This window comes from Lates calcarifer, linkage group LG7_2, assembly GCF_001640805.2.
Source record: "Lates calcarifer isolate ASB-BC8 linkage group LG7_2, TLL_Latcal_v3, whole genome shotgun sequence".
NCBI lineage: Eukaryota > Metazoa > Chordata > Actinopteri > Centropomidae > Lates > Lates calcarifer.
The window spans coordinates 9,951,790-9,966,099 of record NC_066854.1 but is presented as its reverse complement, the minus strand read 5'-3'; the positions used below and the strand labels follow the sequence as shown (position 1 = coordinate 9,966,099).

The following is a 14,310-nucleotide window of genomic DNA, read 5'->3' as shown; positions in this document are numbered from 1 at the left end:
TCATGTTACCTCCAGACGCATCCAAGCTTATCAATTATAATGACTGTACACTGGAAATGGTTGCCTCCACTGTATGGTTATCAATGTGTTATCGTGCTGAACAAATTTTTTGGTTCAGCTGCTAAATATGGTGCACACAGACAGCAGTGTCCCCTGCAACACTGGGTCAGACAATGTTTCTGCTATTTAGGTGCATTAAATATGATTAAACATGCAACAGGTCTGAGGGTCCCACAGAGCACTTTAATGGCTCTGTGGACTGTTTTTATTCTGACCACAGAAGCAACAGCACCCAGCAGATTTCCAGTCAATGATTAGAAGAATTACAGCCTTCTTCTCTCAGTAATGATCAACACCTTAACTCCAGGCTCTCCAGTAAATCCACTCAGTGTCCAGCAGTGGCTGCAATCACACTGGTATCTCTGGTATGAATGTGAAGCAGGGCACTGCCAGAAATAGTGCGCATTCTCAGTTCACTCCTCTGTTCCCATGATAAACAACAGTGTCTAACATAGCTATGGAGTTACATTTAAAATATGCTGTTTATATGAAAATTCTCCTGCCAACATTTTTTAGGGCTTGAGGGAATTTTTTCTCCATTTTATTTCCAAGTGCTGGATTGTGATTTAAGCATTAACAAGGAAAAGATAATGTGCTTTACATACTTCAAGCTAACTGATCCAAACACCTCAAGAAACATTTATATACACAGTGCCAGACAGAAAATGTGATGAAAGCAAAACTGTCTACAGCTTCTTGCTGTTTGTTTACAACACTGCTATAAGAGGATCTGATGCACTCCATATGGGAGGGATCTCTTGGGACCTGCGAGCTACAGGCACAAATTCACGCTTGTGTACATGGTTTGCAGTGATGGATTCCATACGCAAATGAAAATATGCACACATACACACATGCAGAGTGGAAGGGCCTGTCTGTGCTTGTTGCTTGTTGGTGCGTGAGGGGAAAGTCCTGGAGAGGCTCAGCCTGCGTCAAACTGCTACAGACAGGTAAGCACAAGATGTGGGGGCGAGGAACACTTCCCCTCCAGATCTCCACATCAAAGGCATCAAAGCTCAGGTAACAAGCTTGTATTTCAGTGTGTGTCAAACAGGATGCAAGGGGAGTTTTTTTGTACTGCTGCAGATTTTAACTCCCTGCATCACAGTCATGTACGTTAACACAACTCCTGGTAGGGTCATACACATGCTCTGTGATGCTGATGTTGATCAACCATGCAGAAAAACTGAGATCTTTGACTCTGATTATCACAGTCAATACAATATAATACAATATAAGCATAATCACAGTTCTTTTTTCATGATTTTTTGATCACCCTGCTGATTAATGAATCAATATTTAATCTATTATTTACACCGAGTTCATGTAGTAACAGCTAGAAGCTAACAGTTCCAGAGCTAGCCAGTGATTGAGTGATTCAGCTTTTTTCCCATGCTCTGGCGTTAAAAAAGTAAACAAAAATACTAAAATTTTAAATGTTTGAACTTTTTTTTCTTTCAGTAACTCTCTACTTAACATATTTTCTTGTGTCATTTACATGACACTGCAGCGTGATGAGTGTCAGAATTCACGCTCGTGTTTCAAAGAGTGTGGGCGCAGACAGCATCTCTCAGCAACTTATTAGCGCCGAGCGGGTTGATGTGTATGTGTGTACTTTATTAGTATTGATCTGTACACCGAGGAAGTAAACAGGCTTTCCAGAGCATAATGGAGACCATAGACTCTGCTCTAAATCCAAGAGAGGCCCAGGAGATGTTTTCAGTATTAAAATGGTAATTACATGGTGATTGTTTGCAGATTAGACTTTTCAGATTTCACAGGAAAAGAATCCTGGAGTCTAACTCTGAAATCCACCTCGTCTCCCTCCTCTAAGTCGCTCTGGACAAATAAGAACATAGGCTAAATGCCTAAAATGAAAATAAAATGCAGGCACCGATGAAATCATAAGGGCGCCTGCAATCCCCAGCAGAAACCCTATCCTTGACCCTTTCCTTTGTTGACATTGAGGCCTTGGATCTCATCTTTCACTGTGAATAGCAAACAGAGATGCAACCGGATCAATAGCTGACAGGGACAAAGCAGTGAAGATACCCTGAGCTGTGAACGCACTGGTCTCTCTTTACTGAAAAAGCCAGCGGTGTCACAGAGACAGGATGCCACAAATCAGTCACGTCACTGATAGTGTGGCTGAGATTGAAGGCGCCTTGATAACTTTAAACACTCGCGAGGGGCGGAAGAATATATCGTAGAGGGAAACGAGATGGAGAAAAAGCCTGTTACAGTAGATGGCTGCAAATAACCACATGACCATTCATAACATCTGCCTCTGTCTGTCTGGGGGTTTGTGTGTGTAGGAGGAGATTACATTTCCATGTCATGGGCTGGCCCACAGATGAAACACCACTGCAGAGGTTGATTAGCCACATCAGCGAGACATGGCAAGACAAGGCGTCACTGACTGCTGCTGGACCGAGTCCCATCTGCCTCCTGCTGAGCAGCAACCAAGGCCAGATCGACTTGTTTTGATCCTATAAGGGACCTCTGTGCCCGTTGTCCTTGGCTAAATGCATCAGACTACAAGGCCGATGCTATTCCTGTGTATAGACAGAGCTTGCGTCACAGCAAATAAAAATGTAGCATGTTGACACCATTTCTCATTCCTCAAACCGCCAAAGCAGTTGTTGCAGCACACACAATGAAGCGTGACTGTAAAGCAATGAAAGCGGGCCACATTTTTGTGAGATGACCGATCACGAGAAAGAAGCAGTGTTCCGCAATGTGTGCACAGCTGCTGGCTCACAACAGCAGCAGCCGAGTAGGACTGATTGTAGGTGTTACGTTGATCACACATCAGAATGAGTTTTGTTGGAAACAGATTATGATTTTTACAAACTGTAATCTTAGCATCATCATAAGGAAATCATCAGGGGCTTTGGTAAGTGTCTCTAAGTATTTTGGGAATTTGTTAATGTTTTTCTTTCAAAATAGCCTGGTGCATTGTGGGATTTCAAAGAGGGAGGAAATAAAACAGTGAATTAGCAACATGCTGTGCATTTCTTAGAAAGATGAGCAACAAACAAAGTACACTGTATGATGCTCTATCCCTGCGCATCTCAACTCTAAACCAGACAGAATAAAATCCAGGAATAAACTGTGAATACTAACAAGTCCCAGGTTTGGTCCCTCACATGCCAGAGTGCTTGGCTAAGAAAATACATACAATCGAAGTGGAAACAGCGCAGTCCCAGGGCTGCTGCTCAGCTCAATCTTGATAGCAGCCTCTCTGAAAGGCAGGCGTGTTCCCTTCACTGTCCAGATTTTTATCTCTGTAATTGCCTTCCAGTCAAGGAGGAGCACTAGCGAAGCTGGCAAACGCCGCTGCCTCCCACCCACTCCAAGACAGGAGGCATGCTCCAATGGAGACTTTGGAGTGCTGGGGCCTTTAGTACATTGCCAAGAGAGATGTGGGCGCTGCTTTGTCAGCTTGACCTGCATTCAGGATCCGAATATTGTCTCTCAAGGTAGCGCAGGATGTTTAAAGCAAACAGGGCGCTGCAGGTTTATTGACGCGTGTCACAGGTCCAGGTACTATCGCTGCAGAACACAGAGCTCAAGCCAAGAGTGCCTCGACAATTGTGTATGAGATTAGTGTCTCATCTCAAGTGTCCACAATGGCTGGACTGAGAGCAGACCTTTACTATTCGAGAGGCAATTCTTGTACCTGAAGAAACTAGGCTGCCAGACTGTCAGCTTTTAAGGACTTATAATCACTGATAATCAATCATCAAATGGTCAATAAAATGTAAGAAAATAGTGAAAAATGTCTCAAACAGTCCAAAACCCAAAGATATTAACTGCAGGAAAACTACGAAAACAACAAAATATTCACATTCAAGAAGACTGAGCCAGTGAATATTTGCTATTTCTGTATAAAAGTTGACTTTAATGACACATAAATTACTAGTATTGTGTGCAATTAATTTCAACTAATGGCGACTAACAGCTACATCTCAGCTAATCATTTCAGCTCCACTGACATCTAAAACTTGTTTTTGCAGCGATGAATATTCCTTTAAAAGGCGCATTTTATAATGAAACATTATCTTTAATTTATCTCAGTGTGCAAATATTTCTAGATAAGAAAAAAGCACTCAGAGGCTCTGACAGCGCTGCACAAATACAAGACACCAAAGACAGAGTAAACGGGACTGAGTGATTGTATGATGAAACACCACGCTGGCTGTGAAAGCATGTGGAAGTCAGATTTTCACACTATGCTGTCTATGATGTTAATTGTCGTGATAATGATCAGTCACTTTCACATACTGTTCATGTCCGTTAATTATGTTACATATTGTTGTTCAACTCAAGGTTTTAAAAAGAGAAAAAGTTACAAAGCCAACGTCAACATTTTCTACAGGACATGGGACAGCAGCTGTCACTGAGATTAGATCCATGTAAATGTGACTTTGTACAACTCAATCAGCCTAATCCATTTCTGCATATATTGCTCCACGGCACAGACTCCACATTCCTACTGTTTAATGCTGCGCAAACAACTGAGAGCAAGTCCCAGGATCCCTGAAAAACCAACACCTCGCTCTCCCAACTGGGCTGAATTCATCATCTGAAAGCTGGCAGGAAAATCAATGAAAACTAATAAAAGGGTCATGCAGCGTGAATGGAGGCCTTATTTGAATTATGTCCAAGGATGCGGTCTGGTCCTATAAAGTGCCTGGTGTGCACTGTGCAATACTGGCAGAGTTTAGCTGGTTGTACGCCTCGGGAATGTTTTTTTCGCTGTGGGAATTCTGAAACAAAACAAGGCTCATAGAAAACAGCCACAACCAGCTTATCCTCATTCCTTTAATTGGTCTCAGCTACTTTATGTTGCACTGTGCACTTTCACACCCTCAACAACAGGGTTCCTCTGGAAAAAAGAAAACGCAGAAACGTGCCCAAACATGACTCAGGGTTCATAAGAATAATAACATTCAAGTCAGCTTGGTGACCTTCTCTTACACTCCAGACTATTCAACAGCAGAACTGAAAGATCCAGTACGTACCTGCCACGTTCACTTTCTCTGAGTTTGTGGCGCTGGGTGTGGCGGTGCTGGTGCCGTTGGTGAGGTTTCCCCCTGTACCGTTGTAGATGTTCTCCACCTTCGACTCCAGCTTGCCCAGCCTCAGCATGATGTTATCCAGCAGCACTGCGAGGGTCTTCTTCAAGTCTGAAAGTAAGCATATGAATCAAGTCAAAGGGGTAAATGCTAACGTTCATTATGTCTCCACCAGTAACATGAGATATCTGACACTGATCAGAAGTGCCACAATGGAGGCCATAGCCACAGCCATAATAATTAGTGAAATTTAACCACAACTGTATTTGTATGTCATTGCTAAGAGAAGGCGTCCATATCTTTTATCATCACCAGGCTTATCTTTATAGTGAATACATGCATGTAAATCACACGGCATGTAGATCTCACTCAGCTACAGTATGTTTCAAAATGTATGACGAGAGACGCTCTAGGCAGCTAGCTCCAGGCTTATTTAAATGTAAAGCAGGAGCCGCTGTGTCTTTGCTGTGACCTTGCTATTTAATTTGGGCCTTTGCATTTCTTTCCCTCCATGAGCATTTATCTGCATAGGACACAGCTAATGGAAGAATGGGCAGTGGGGGGTGCGGTTAATGCGTGGCATTTTCTGGCCTTATTTATTGTGGTGTTTGTCTGATACAGTAACCTGCAGCAACTGCTATGACATTTACAGAAATGTTAACTTGTTTCAAGCTTGCACCCACAGAATAACAATAAATATTATGTTATCAGCACATGCTATTTGTCTACAGCAAAGAACCCACTATATCATCTATGCATTGGCTTACACTGTATGTGTACAGAGCCAGATCCAGGGTGCAGCACATTTGCTTCCCTCAGATGATGATAATTGCTGCATGTCTATCACATACAAGCGCCACATTTTCCCCTCACTGCGATGCATTTGACACGCCAGTTTTCATCACGTCAGAAAGATTGGCAAGGGCACAACGAGGCCTGGCAGAGCGCACCAGCCCCGATTCGTGTGAAGACAGGCGCCAGGGCATTTGTCTGATTTGGACGAGCCACGTGCGCTGGGAAGAGCTGATGCACACAGAGCGCCACAGCGAGACCAGGAAGAAACCAAACGGAAAGCTTTGGAGCAGCGGATCCTGGCAAGCTGTCGGAATGAGCATAATTGGAAAAGAAGGGGTGAGTCCAGAGTTAATGCCCCCCTCTGTGCACCTCAGGAACACGGGCGTGTGCCCACTGACTTCAGGCTGTACTTCACAGATTCACCAAGTTTGTTTAATATCTCAACTGGTACATTAGCTAAAGCCTAGGGAAAGAAAAAAATGTTTGTAATAGTTTAAAAAAAGTCTTTGACGTATGAAAAATTAATTGTTAGGCATGGGTTGTCTAGTCTTGGTAGGTTTCTATGAAAATTGAAAACCCTTTATGTTCAGGACAACAAATAAGGACTTTTCACCCAATGTGACTCTGAAAGCAAAAAAATGTTCAAGCTTTACAATAATTAAATGTGAGGTTTTGAGTCAGAGACCTTCATTAGCTAGTGTGTTAGAAAAGCATCCATGGTGCTGTGAATAATACTCGTCCTCCACTAAGTACACTGCTGGGTAACCAGATGAGTAATAGCTCACCTAGGGACATATTTCTGCCTGTCTCAATATTTCTTAACAAGGTGATGCAGTTGCAAAATAAAATCCTGCGGCAGTAAACACTCGGACCTTCACTTTGCTTTTAAGAATAATGTCATGTAACATAAAAATCTGGGTGAACATGACCTGGGATTTCTCATTAAGCCCATGTTCATTAAAAAGAAGTGATTACACTAGGACATAAGCCAGAGGCATTCATCAGTGATCCCTATTGTTTATTGTCATCCGTAAGGCAAGTCTCAGCACGGCCCGGCGAGTCTCAGTTCTGATTCCAACCCCAGAGAGTGGGCGGTGGCAGAGAGAACAAGCATGATATACGTGTCCGCTGCCACAAAAGAAAACCCACAATAGCTGCTGAACTGCACGGTAACAGGATACAGTGTCAGGTGGCTCGTCACACCCGGCTGCCCGGATCAGTTTCAGGACAGGTGGGAAGGAAAAGATCGCATCCTTGCCACGTCTGACTTTACTGTGGAGGAGGAAGGTGGTGTATGTCAGCAATTTAGAGCAGGTTTCAGGTGGAGAGGTCCTGCTGGTGGAAACGTGGCACCGAGGGGAAGAACGTTTTCAAATAACAGCAACAACATTTGCTCGTATAGATATTCCCTTATAAGGTTTTTGAGTGAGCCTTGTCCTTCTAACCAATCAGAGAGGACCAATATGCAAACGCAATTCTGGTCTACTATACCTTTAGTACCAAGGCTTTGACCTACTGGAAGACACTGCTAAAACATATTATATTTAAGGCTAGCAATATAAAGACACCATCTGTAAACATTTCTCACCAGCAAAACATCCACATTACAGCCAGCCAATAAAACAATACCAATCATTATCGTCATATACATTTATTTTGCAATATGTGAAATGGCGAGATAATTTTCCTTGTGAACTATAACAAATGGTCAATAAATGTTCAATACAATTAATTTCCTTGCTTCAATAGTTTGTACAGGAATTAATCACTAACAGCCAATCACGTCACAAGATTAGAGGGATGCATTGCACAAGTTAGGTTTCAGTTAACTTAGATTTTTACAATCTAATTATTTTAATTAAAAAAAAAATTTAATTTTGATCAAGGCCCCATTTTTGGCTATATCGCCAAGTTTGAACCAACATCATAAATGTTAATTAGGGCTTATAGTATATTTATGTGTATTCAGTTCAATTAATGGCACTATCTTTGTGTAATATAATGTAAAACTTCTTAGTCCTTTCCAGACAAAGCTGCGTTTAGTCAAAATTAAACGCTGCATTACTGAAATCTTAAACACAACATCCAAAAAGTTGGCTGTGTAATTACAGGCTGAGCACCAGCTGTTCAAACACATTGATTCCATGCCTTTCAACAGGTGTGTTTCTTACAGTCAGACCAACCAATAAAGCAATACTCCAACCAGGCTCCAAATGGGCTTTCAAGAGATACAATATTAAATTCACATGCATTAAGATTTTATGGGTCATTTATGGGTTGCAAAGGAGGAAACCCTGTTTCCCCTTAAACTCATTACAAATTGTATCAAGGCAAATCATTGCCCAATGAGTGAACACAGGAAGCACACAGTATCTTGCTGCCTCTCTATCTAATCAAGGACATGAAATGGATTTTGATGTGATATTGGACGGTGGTCAGCAGACTGTGCTGCAGCTCCGACAGCACCGTGAAAAATCAATCCATCATATAAAGGCAACAAAACAAACTGGACAGGACATTCCCTGGAAACTGTAGCTGATATTACAGGAAAGTCTGTGGACTGGGTTTGGATCACATTTACCCAAACTAATCATGATTTACAGCAGGATAATTCCTATGTAAATGTAGTATATGCTGTATATGCATAGTTTCTTCTTCCTCACTAACCTCAGACAAAACAGTTAAACGGAAAAAGTACTGTTTGCAGAAGAAAGTGTAAACTTAACTTAAAACTCTAGGCAAATACTGCACTTCTTTCTTTGCAGACTCCAACTTCTTCTTTACCTTCTCTGGGAGTTGATTTAATCTCCAGGAGCTTTACTGTATCCTGTTGTTTCTCTGGGCATTAGAGAACGATCAATTCCAATCTCAGGTTTCTAATGAGGCCTCCCATCGAGCCATACAGATCTATTAATGGCATGAATAACTTATTGAAGGGTCTTCTGGACCTGCGGTATTATAGTATTATGCTCCAGTGCAGCTGTATCAGTGTTAAATCTCCCTGACAAGTTTTCTTGAATATAAGCAATGCTAGGCCTCTTGAAGAGGTAGACAAGTGGAACCGCATTCAATTTAAAGATGTGAAAATGGAGGGAACAGCCCATCATAACTCTATTAAAGGGTGCCTCTTTGGTTGTGTTATTGCCTGTCGTACAAAAATGAAGGAAATCATGGCTCATTCAACATCAATTAATACATTAATTTTGCTATAATATTAGCAGGCTAATCCTGTGAAAGAAACCTGTGCTTTCCACATTATAGGCTACTCACCATAAGCAGTCATGGTACCGACATAGGGTCCATCCATGACACTCTGGTTCTCCTCAGCCAGCGCTTTGATGTAGCGCTTGCTGAGGTCCAGGATCTGCTGCCGTAGTACAGCGCTGTTCTCATGGCTGGCCCGCTGCTGGATGGTGAAATGCAGCAGCATCATGCCCCAGATGAACCCGAAGCTGACCAGGAAGAAGCCCAGCTTCTGGGACGACAGCTTCCACAGAAAGGGAGTAGCCATGCTGACTCAACGGGGAGTTGCTGTGACTCTGATTGGACCGAGCGGGAGGCGCAGAAGTCAGGGAGGAGAATCAGGAGGGCAGGCGGGGCATGGCTGCGTCAGTCGGTGTAGCTGCGGTGGTTTTTGAGGGGTGGTGCACGGCTTGTTTGCCTCACCAGCGCGATTTCCTTCTCTGACCCATCCTCATCGCTCAGTAGCATCTCAGGGGACCGAGTCTGACCTGCTGCATCCTCCTGCAGAAAACACAGACAGAACAGAAAGAGAGATGAGTGGTCAGTTGGTTTGTCTGCTAAACAGAGATAATGAGGGCGTTTCCTCTCCCAAACTTATCCCACACGTACACCATTACAATTAAACCCTGATAGCTGGAGTGAGACAGCAGTGTCAGATGTAATTCAGTGAACTGAAGTGTAATAAAAGTGTAAACTGCCCATTAAAAGTTATGAGAGCCCAAAAAGACATTGTTAAATGGCTTGTTTTTGTCTGACCAACAGACCAAAATGTAAAATAACCAAAAAAAAAAAAAACTCTGTTTATGATGAAATAAAAGACAAAATAGAAGCAAATCCCAATACTGGAGAAGCTGAAACATCAAATATTTGGATTTTTTTATTTCTTTTGATGATTAATTTTCTGTCAGGTTGATAATCAGGTGTTTAGTGTTTCAGCACTGAACTTAATTCAGTAATCTGAGACACAGCAAAGCTTTCACCCCACTACATAAAATAATATTTCTCTCTTAGGTTGAACTGTGTTTCAACAGGGTACCAATGGATTTCCAAAGGGTGAGAAACAAACTTACAGCTGAAGTTCATTTGAATATGTTGCCAAACTGGAGGCGTTAGAAATGAGCACAGAACAGACCTCATGCCTGTTACTTTAAAGCAGAGCAGTCAGTTTATAACTGCAGCAGACCACACATCACAGAGGCTCACTGTATCCCAACTGGAGGTCATTGTGTGTGGAAGCTCCTACAGTATGTACACAGAATGGTGACACAACATTTGACTAGATGAGAGAAGTTGAATGGAAGTTTACCACAGAGGAATGTATACATTTGGATTTTTTACACATGGAAAATAATATTAAAACTGTTGCCTAAGGCTATGTCTAAACTAAACTAAAATCTTCTTTTTAAAAAGGAGAAATACATTGTGTTGCATATGCTGGTGTGCAAAGATTAAAATAGTTGCAACTCCTTGCTATAAACAAGATAAGGTTTACCAAAGTAGTTTAAAATCTGAGTTAATGCATCTCTGACTCTTGAAGGAGAAGCTACAGAGAACAGCCTTGTCTCACCCAGACAGTGTGGCGTTTATGATTGATGGGGCTATGCGAGAGGGTTTATAGTTCCCTCAAAATATAAACATTTGGATAGCCTACGATCTATCTTCCCCACTGACAAGCCAGAACACAAACAGAATTTTAAATAAACTGTCTCTCTCTGTTTTTACATCTTTTTTTGGCCAAATTTTCAATAGGCCGCTAGACAAAGATGGGGTTTGTGTGTGGTTAAGCATGTGTACATGTTTGAGATATAAAGGTCACAAGTTTACTCATTTACTCTCACTACAGAAAAAAATCTGTAGGAGGCGAAAGGTGAATTAGTCAAACTGAGCTTCACGGATTTCAATCACTTATTCAAAACAGAAAAGAATGGAAAATGGCTAGTTTTGCCCAACCAGCTGTCAAAAACAGTCAACACAACCGAGACAAGCTGCAATACAAGCATCATGTTATTAGCTGGAACCACAGAATATTTGGTATTTTTTGATAAACAACGATTCACTCAACTTCATTATCAAAACTACTGAAAACTACAACATCTGTGAACTGAAAAATCCCCAGATGGCATCCTGTCGTTGTCGCACGTCATTCATTATCTCTTTATCCCCTCATTTCCTGTTATTTCTCGATTATCAGCTTCCTATCGAAGGTACCAAACACTCCTAAAAAAAGAAAAAAGACAAACTAGTTACAGTTACCTCTGTGATGAACTGTTTCAGCACCAAGTAAAACAGAAGTTGATCTCTGTGAAGAATTGGTCATATGTTGTGTTGGTTGAAAATTACAACCTGACGTTACACAGAAATTAACCATTGTTCACCCTGTATGATTAAAGCATCAGGAAAAGGCAGCTCTAGCTATTTCAACACATGCAGTCACACAGAGGGTGCACCCATATGCAGAAGCATTTATCTGACTCCTGATCAGTTAAACCACTGAGCAATTTGTGTGTGTGAGAGAGAGGCAAATGTCATCCATGTGTTTGTCTTAGTTTGTGGGTAGTTGTTGGCGTAACTCTTATTGTTGTAACTAAATGCAAAAGAGCATAAGTTATTCTTCTTCTGACATGTTAAGCAGGTGTTCAGGTGTATTATCACCCCCTCACCCTCAAGGGCTTATTCACGCTTCAATGCTACACAACACTACACATATTCTACAAATGTACACTGGAAAACAAGATGCCAACCTCATGATAGCATGAGGAAGAACTCGGTTTGTTGTATTTGGCTGAAAAAGACGGGAATTATACAAATTAATTTACATCATGTGAACCTTTGCAGCCACACAGGTGCAGCAAGCGTGAATTGGGCTTAAACATAAATGAAAGAGTCTAAAATCTAATCTGGACTTTATCTGCATACAAGACAGTTAAAATGACTCAGGGTCACTAATTAGAGCTTGGGCCATTTTCAAAATCACACAACCACAAGCTCTTATTCATTTCCTGTTGCTCCGACTCTTACTTTGTTCCCATGTAGCAACTCACTGTTGAAGTTTCCATTGTGTCAAAACAATCCTAAAGGCTTTAAGGCTGCTATTCACTATTCAATGTGTGTTGTTGACACACATTTGCAGCAACAGAAAACAGGTCAGAGTGCTTTGTCAGTTACAACTTCTCATTATGGTGCAGTATAATAAGGCATTTCATTTTTACTGTTGTTCTGCAATACTGTAAACAAACGACTGGATACCGTTTTAACAAGGTTTTTTTATTACATGGGGTAAAGCTTGAGGCTTTACCTTAGAATTGGGACACCACTTATTATTCATTACTCAAAGTATTCTGGGAATTTGTCTACCTCTCCCTTTAAAGTCTGCAACTGAAAATGTTCAGTTTGGATGGCCATTTGCAGTGCTGGATGACCACTACCTCTTGATCCCTAAATGAACCTGGACACCCCCACCCTACAGGGCAGAGGACAAAGTAGGGCCAAGGGGGAGTCTTTGGAATGGGTTTCTTATTTGGTATCTGCCTGGCACCCAGCGCCTGGCTGTCTTAAAGGAGAGAAGCATCAGTACAGCAGAGTACAGTAATGAAAGGATCAGATTTTGATTAGTAGTATTTTAGCTTATACCCATCCATTAAAATATACCCAGCCCAGCCATGGACCAGAACAGATCAGATCTCTGATGCTTAATAAACGCATATCACATTTCTAGTCTTTATACACTTCCCCTTTTTCCACTGTGTGAACAGCTTCAGAGAGAAAATCCCCAACAGGCTAATTAATGTAGACATTAAACTATAATATGCTGTTTTCATGCTTACAACCTTTATTGCTGATTGAACACAAGCGTGCTAGTAACAACACATTTGGCCAAAACCATCAAAGTTTTGCCCATAATGCAAAATGAGACAGCCCTGCAGCACATGAAGCTGTTAAATAGTTCAACAAGTCTTTACTGACCTTAAGGCAATCTATATACACAGCTAAATAATTGCCCAAAGCTTCAGGCATTGAGCAACATTAAAAAAAAATCTTTTCAGCACGCAATCAAGCTGAAAGAAAAAAGATGTTGGATGTTCTCTCATCTGCATTCAACCGCTGTAGCTGTAAATGAGGGTAAGTGTGGGGAGGGGATTTCTGCAGCCTTGCTTTTGAACTGCGGCTTTCTTATGCTCTTTCAAAGCGGCTCTAACCACGTCAGGACCAAAGCCGCCGCAATGCATGCAACACTTTGCAAAACCCACCATACACTTGACTCAAACAACTAAAATGCTCTCACTCGTCCATATTAAAATCTTTGTGTTAATTCATCTTTCACCAGGAGTACTTTCACTGTTTCTAAAGCAGGGCAGAGATGGTTATATCAGCGCTGAACTGTTGGCAGAAAATCATCAGCACCTTCCCAAACAACACAAAAGGCAGTCACACAAAAGCCTCTTTTCACCTTACATCCATCAGCTTCATAAATAGGTCAGAGACAGCTGCAAGCTGCTTCCAGCAGGGCTGGAATCTCACAGCAGGTTATGACACACTATAATTGTTCAGTCATTTAAGACGAAGGCTCGTGTTCTATACAGAGTTCTTTTTATACATTTTACCAAAGCAGGGATAAATAGTAGATTGTCTGAAAAGAAGGAAAAATGCAAATCTGTGTTTCTTTTTTCTAACATTTAACTCTAATTTGCTTTGTGGTGTGCGCAAAACAATCCTTTCTGTGGAAAGAAAAAAAAATCTCTGCACCGCACTGTGAATTCATGAGACAAGCCCTTGGCAGTAGCGCTGTGCAATCTGCAGTGCTGATAACATCGGATGTCTCTCGTTGCTCGGGACTCTGTGGGAGGAGGGCGGGAAAAGGCTGGCAGCACTTGCTGGTTTGGGCGCCGACAAGGATGGGAGGCTTTGGGGCTGTTTATCAGAGAGGGACGACGCTCAGACTGCCCCATGGTACATCACTGGAAGAGGCACGAGCCAAAACCTACACAGAACATTGACTCAACCGTTTTCTAAATACACACACTCTCAGTCGGAGCTGGCTCTCTTGTCTGGACTGATTTCTTGTGTCTATCCATCTTATTTAAGACAGAAACTGATCACGCCTTTGTTAGAAAGCTTTCCAATCACAGGCTGC

General features: G+C 41.8%; 1 protein-coding gene across 1 annotated transcript in view; it reads right to left on the bottom strand.

Moving 5' to 3' along the window:
• The window catches only part of mgat5 (alpha-1,6-mannosylglycoprotein 6-beta-N-acetylglucosaminyltransferase), an 83,505-nt gene that overhangs the window by 59,509 nt on the left and 9,686 nt on the right, over positions 1-14,310 (bottom strand). Inside the window, exons 2-3 of the mRNA XM_018689212.2 lie at positions 9,207-9,680; positions 5,088-5,252 (exon numbers count right to left, since the gene is read on the bottom strand). Of these exons, the coding sequence (XP_018544728.1) occupies positions 5,088-5,252; positions 9,207-9,447 (406 nt within the window). The 5' untranslated portion in view covers positions 9,448-9,680. The remainder of the gene's footprint in view (positions 1-5,087; positions 5,253-9,206; positions 9,681-14,310) is intronic.